This window comes from Chaetura pelagica, unplaced genomic scaffold, assembly GCF_000747805.2.
Source record: "Chaetura pelagica isolate M959 unplaced genomic scaffold, ChaPel_1.0 scaffold783, whole genome shotgun sequence".
Taxonomy (NCBI): Eukaryota; Metazoa; Chordata; class Aves; order Apodiformes; family Apodidae; genus Chaetura; species Chaetura pelagica.
Genome location: NW_009952817.1, coordinates 56,594 through 63,315, shown reverse-complemented (window position 1 = coordinate 63,315; position 6,722 = coordinate 56,594). Strand labels below are relative to the sequence as shown.

Genomic DNA, 6,722 nt, shown 5'->3' with positions numbered 1-6,722 from the left:
AAAGAGGTCAGAAGCTGTTTCTTTAAACATAGAATCTCAAAGGAGACCCGTGGAGTTATTAATCTTAATTATTTAATAAGAAACTACAACTTTAAATTTCCATACCAGATCAGACCAGTGGTCCATCTAGACCAGTGTCCTGTTTCCAGCGGGGGAAGGAGCCAGATGCTCTGCAAGAAACCTCATAATGGATAATTATGGACTAAACTTCCCATAAGCAAGCTTCTCCCTAGCCTCCACCGTTAAGAGATGGCTCCTGTACTGCCAGACATGGCCCCTTTGCAGCTTACAGAAGCAAAAAACAAACAAACAAACAAACAAAAGCAGATCAGAATCTAAGAATATTTATTTTAATCTAACGTATCTAAATCATCTTAAGTTTAATTCCCCTCCATTGAGCATTCTTTGGTTTGGGATCCCAGGTCTTTGATGAAAGACTATGAATTCTTATTTTTAAAGACATTCTAGTAGCACTTTGGGTAGCAGAAGGAATAAGGATAATTCTCTCCTGGAAACCAAATACCATCCCAGAAAGGTAAAGGGGCTGTGTTGTGGACACTTCTGTCAGTGCCATTCACTGATACTCCTTCCTTTGTTCAAGCACTTCAAAATGAGTTGGTAAAAGACAGTAACAAGAGCTTATCCAGAAATCATGTTAACGTTCTGTAGTCAATAAAAACTCCACTAAAGCAGATGCAGAGAATCTCAGGGAAACAAGGAATGTGCCTTGGGAAGCTAAGAGAGCTTTGTTCAGCACAGCAGAACACCAGCTGAAGGGAGACGTGACTTTTGCCTGCGCTGAGGAGTTAAAACTCCAAGGAGGCAGAAAAATATTCAAAACCAGTGGTTAGCTTAAAACTTGAGGTTTTTTCCCCTGCCAGCACAGTCAAGTGAATGTTCTTAGGCTTTTAATATTACTGAGAGCTTAATCTTTTCTGCAGCTGACTATGTGATGGGGCTCCCTGCAATGCAGAGAAGTGGATTCAACAGCCAAAGCTTTGGAGGCTGATGTTGCTATGACTCACTGCCATGCAGGGAACACGGGTAGGTAAACAAGTATTTCAGTAGGCTTCTACCTTCAAAGAATGAGATGCAGGCTGTAGGTGGGCAACTTCCATGTCCACAAAGATACCACCCATCAGAAGCTGAGGCACAAGAACCTTCACTGATAGCTCAGAGAATGAAAGACACAGAATTGCAATAAGCAGCCAACCCAGCAAGATCAGGAAGACTGAAAAGAAGACAATAAGACCTCAAGAGGTCCTTAGCCTATAGTTTGTCTGTAGCTGATGGTCTAGCACATCAAAAGCACTTGGCTTTGGTTGTTTCTCTGGTTTCTTTTTGTACACAGACTTAGGGTGCAAAGAAGTATTTGTCACCACCTTTGGACACGCTTGAAGAAGCGGAACTACAGACAAACTATTTCCCTTCCTTCCACTAACTCGCTTCCTTTCTCACTTGGAAAGTGCTAGTAGACTCCTACACACCACCAAAGACACAGCAGTAGGACTGCTAACCAGCTTTTGGGCTAGTTGAAAGGTCAAAACTTTAAGTTGCTTCTGAAATGTCTATGCTACACACCAATTCTACCACAGGGTCATGAAAAGCAAAGGAAACATTTACCTACCTCTTCTGGTTTAACCTCTCTGCTAGTGAAATCCTTTATGCAATCCAGAAAGCAGTTTTCTGTAATTTTATTGTAGGTTCCAAGAAATTCCTTGAACTGTAAATAAAAATGGGACAATGAGCATTAAAAAAAAAGTCTACATTAACTGCTTACACACAGCTCCATGGGCCATCTGATGACACTTACATTTAAAGGACAAGTCACTAGAAAAATTTGCTATCATCAGATGATTTCAGCACCAAATGCTAGTACTCACTTCAGCTATTATACTGTGTCTGTCACTGGTCAAGTGTTTACATATTGGTTGCTACAGAACTAGCCTCAACTCAGATGATAACTCCAATGTTTTGCCCTCCTGCATGCCCCACACCTTTTACTCCACATGACAGAGTAACTGAAGATCTTCAAAGCCACCACTCATGAATAAAGCATCTTACCTGCTTGATCTGATCAGATTCTGATATTTGTCCAGCCATATTCTGCTGCCTGCGGTGCACTCACCTATTCTGAAGATAAAGGCAGTTTCACACAAAAAGCAACAACAGAATGGAATTTTATACATTCTTGAAGTGTGTTTAAATGCAACTTTGCTAGGAAACTTTCCAGCCATCTGCTTGAAGGAAAGTTACCTATTTGAAATGTATTCAATTCAAAGAACATCCAAGATAATTCCAGGTATGAAACCTTCCCAGATCCACCTGATAAATGCTGTCCTTTAAATGCTTTTCAAGCATTTAAAACAGTTGAAGTGATTTTTAAAGAAAGAAAGAAAAAAAGTTATTTTAGAAATGCTTTCAAACCCACAAGGTAAAACCAGGGCAAGAGTGGGGGAAGAAACAAGTAAAAACATTTTCTAGCCTTGTAATTTCAGTGACTTTAGATCTCATTTGTAAAACCAGTAAGGAAAAAAAGGCAGGCATGAAATGGTAGTTGCTCTGAATAGATGTGGTATAAGCCAGAGAAGCAGATGCCTGGTTTTTGTGTAGCTGCATTCTCACCAAACCCCTAAACTGGAGCAAATGTTCTGGTCATTGAATATAGCAAATTAAATGCAAGAAAACATAGAATGAGAAGGGCCCTAAAGGAAGTGAAACAGACAAAGGGAAGAATGAACAGCCAGGGATCCAAGAATTTAAGCAAGCATCCTCAAGGAAAACTCACATTCCTAATCCAACACAGTAAACAAGTCAAAGCTTGAAAGCATCCCTGCAGGTTTCCTAGAACAACACTGAAAGCTACTCTCCCTTTTCCCTTCATTTACATATTATCTAAGACCTACTACAGATGATAATGGAAGCTAATATTACACAATGACCAGAACAAGATCCTTCAGTTTAATTCACATCAACTCATGGAAGAAAAATTAGCACTGAAGTGGAATAACTTGGTGAAAAAAGTTCATTTAGCCCTTTAGCAAGGGCTGCTTATCATTAACCTTCTATGATGCTTTGCCATGTCTGAAGCAAGACTTTTGTGTGTTAGAAAGCTTAAACTTTTCCAGTCTCTTGGCAGGGGGAAAGGAGAGGGTAAGCAAGCCTTCTGAACAAAAGATATTAATAATTACATCTTTAACAATACACTTTGCCATGACATAGGAAGTCAATTCAGGGATTGGAGGTGAAGAGCATGTGTGACTCTGGGATTTCAGGCATTTACTCTCACAACCAAGAACTCCTCACGGGTAGATGGGTCCTGCAGGTTCCTCTTAAGGACAGCCCACAGGATATGGTTGCTCAGAAGAAACAAGGCATTACTCAGCTTATGTAAACCTCTAACTTGTTTTAGGAGAGATGGACATGCCTTCCATCTGTGCCAACAACTAATGAACATGGATAGCAAATCCACTCACTCATTTCTCAACCTGTTAAGAAGAAAAATCAGTGACAATTCTATAAAGTTTAAGTAGTTCATGAAAAAGAGTTGAAAACCACTGAGAACAGGCCAGACTTTTGTCCCCTCTCAATCACAGAAACCTAAAAGCTCCCTCTGTCCGTGCCATTTTCTCACACTAGTATTGCTTCATTATGCTTGTTTATAACAAACCTGATCTTTTGTTCTTCTGTGACTAGTTTGGCAAGCTCAAAATTACAGTTTACTGAACTGCAGTTCCACAGAGCTTTTAGGATTGCACTTGGGAAACAGCTCTGATTTAATCCAGCAAAATGGCACTATATGATTACAAGTGTCTGAAGCACTTGACCCTCTACAGGTATTTTACACTTTCCAGTGAAATGACATTGGCTCTGCTGCACCTCTACAGTGGCCATAAATTACAGGCACTTGCCTTAACACCTAAAAATGCACTACCTGAATGTTCCCAGAAATGTGCATATGTAGCTTATTATTCAAGTATATTAAGTGTATAATTTCTAGTTTTCTTGTTGATCATCCCCTTTCCCTCCAGCCTGTGAAACAAGGGAAAGAAAAAGCAAGTGCCCATTCTGGGGCTTGTCATCTTGACCAACACACCACACAGCTTCTCATAGAGCTGCTCCAACAACTCAAGCATGGTTTAAGTTTACACGGCCTGGACTGCTTTCCTCTGGGCTAAATGTGATTTGGAAATTTGTCATGGTACTTTCCAACATGTTACACCGAGGGAAAAGCTCTGTGAATAAACCTCTGCTACAAGGGCCACGTGCTCTGGGTGTGCTGGTTCACCAGCAAACCACCAACAGATGGGAAGTCTCCCTCCTTGAAGGACCCAGGAGCTGTACCAAGTATGTTCTGATGTCCTAAAGAGACATTCTTTGAAGATAAGCCACTCTAAGCAAAACCAGCAGTTAAGGATAACTTGAGGTTTTGTTTTCTCATAGTCACCACAATGCATTTTCCATCCTCTTTCCAAAGAGAATAAAGGCTTCAGCCTATTCAAACCTATTGTCTATGCAAGATCCTTCCCAGCTCCCAGCCCTGTTTTAAAATCTGGAAAATGCCTCCAATATTTCTTTCAGCTGCAGCTGCCACTCCCATTGCCATGGAAACATGGAAGCACTAGAGAGTCACAGCTTTTTTAAAAAAGCCATAGCTCATTTATTAAATAAAACAGTGATTAGGTCAAGGATTCCTAGCTAATCTGGGTCATTGGGCTGTCTGTTTCCACAGCAGGAGGAACTGGAGCCAGAACTATGGAGCTCAGATCTCTTCTAAACCTTTTTATGTGTAGTAATGCAGCTTCCCAAGCTGTATCTGAAGAGCTTCAGGAGCAGAGGCCTCATGGATATAACTCCAGAGCTTTTGGTTATGATCACTGTACTGCTGGGTGGCTGCAAAGCCTTTCTCCAGCAGCTTGGAGTTCTCACAGGTGAAATCTGCACTGCCAACTACAGTGAGGAAGTTTTATTTTTCCACTGATGTAATCAACATGAGTGTTTATTATCTAATCTTGAGTCAACTGTACCCTTTTTCCACGGAAACTAAACAAGCCACATGTTTTGGTGGCTTTTCAACCCTTTTGCAAGGAGCTACATTTTATTAGGGGTGGGGTCTGTGGGCAGACACCATAAATCCATCACACTTGTCAGCCTGAATTAGGGGCTTGTGTGACCTACTCTATACAAACCAGGCTGCTTTTTTATTTTTAAAAACCTTCACTTGCCATTGTACACACAAAACACCAAAAAAGTGTTTCTGCAGGTGCATAAAAGGGATAAAAAATTAAAATATCACGTCATATAAAGCATCCACACCTTGTAGAGAAAGTGGTGTGTTGGGTTTTTTTTGGTAGTTGGGAATTAGTAGGTTAGAACTTAATTGAAATAGGATTTTAAAAACTTTACTGATTTAAAGAGCTCTTAAGGAGCTTTTAAAGAGCTCTTTTACAGAATCTAATCAAACTACAAATATCTATGAAACCAGCAGACTGAAAAATTAATTATGTAAATTCGGGGCAAGAGACAATTTAACCCCAAACTCCCAGTGCTGTGTGTCTGGACAACCCTCTACCCCGTGCCAGCCCAGCAAGGTGGGGGTGAGGGCCCTGCTGTGCCCCTTCTCCCCAGCTCTCCCTGCTCCCAGAGCAGCTCAAGCCACTCTCCGTCTGACTGGTGCTGGAGATGCAACTACACCAGGGTCTGCTTCTTGCTCTGGACACCATGGCCAGTAGCCTTCAGATGGTGAGATGAGATGGGGACTGGTCTGAAGGTGGTTGGGTAAGAAGATGTACCTGGTGCACAGGTATGGTAAGACATGATCTTATGGCTGTGGACTAGACCTTGCTCAGGAGTAAAGAAGGCCAATGGTAGACAAGGTCCCCTAATGCCAAAGGCAAGGTACCATAGTAAGTGTAAAACCAGACACCCTGAGAGCCAATTTGAGCAGACTAAACACAAATAAGGGTCTGTACTGAGAGAAAATTCACTTTTTTCCATAAGCAGTCTCCTATTTATGTGAAATTATAGAATGACTCGGGATGGAAGGCACCGTAAATATCACCTACTTCCAACCCCCCTACATGGGCAGGGACACCTCCCACCAGCCCAGGCTGCTCCAAGCCCCATCCAACCTGCCCTTCAACACTGCCAGGGATGGGGCAGCCACAGCTTCCCTGGGCAACCTGGGCCAGGGTCTCACCACCCTCACAGTGAAGAATTTATTCCTAAAATCTAACCTAAATCTCTCCTCTCCCACCTTTAAACCATCCCCCTCATCCCATCACCACACGCCCTTGTAAAAAGTCCCTTCCCCAGCTGATGCCTGGCTGATGGTTGTGACCCACTGAGATCCAAGCCTAAGCTGCACATAAAACAATTCCACACTGATGTCGGTGTGGGGATTTTCGGTGGTGTTGTTGGGTCGGGGTTATTTTTAAACCACAACCTTCAGCTGTGGCTCTGAAGGGCACACTGAGCTGCTCAGCCTTGGGGAGACCCTCGGGCAGCGTTCCAGCGGGCCCGGGCCCCTCCAGCCGGGCATGGGGATGAGACACCGACACACACGGGACAAAACACGGCTTTATCTCTTCCCCCACGAACCTTTCCTCGCCCTCCTGCCCGCCCCGCACCTCAGGCTGACCCGGGCCTGGGACCCTCAGGGGAAGGGGCGGCGTGGCGGGCCCAGCTCGGCGGGCCCAGCTCGGGGGGGCTGCCCGCTGCCT

General features: G+C 43.2%; 1 protein-coding gene across 1 annotated transcript in view; it reads right to left on the bottom strand.

The window, feature by feature from the left end:
• TIMM9 (translocase of inner mitochondrial membrane 9 homolog (yeast)) overlaps window positions 1-2,103 on the bottom strand; it is a 3,662-nt gene extending 1,559 nt beyond the window's left edge. The window contains exons 1-2 of the mRNA XM_009995098.1: window positions 2,065-2,103; window positions 1,628-1,723 (exon numbers count right to left, since the gene is read on the bottom strand). Of these exons, the coding sequence (XP_009993400.1) occupies window positions 1,628-1,723; window positions 2,065-2,103 (135 nt within the window). The remainder of the gene's footprint in view (window positions 1-1,627; window positions 1,724-2,064) is intronic.
• Window positions 2,104-6,722: the final 4,619 nt, after the last annotated feature.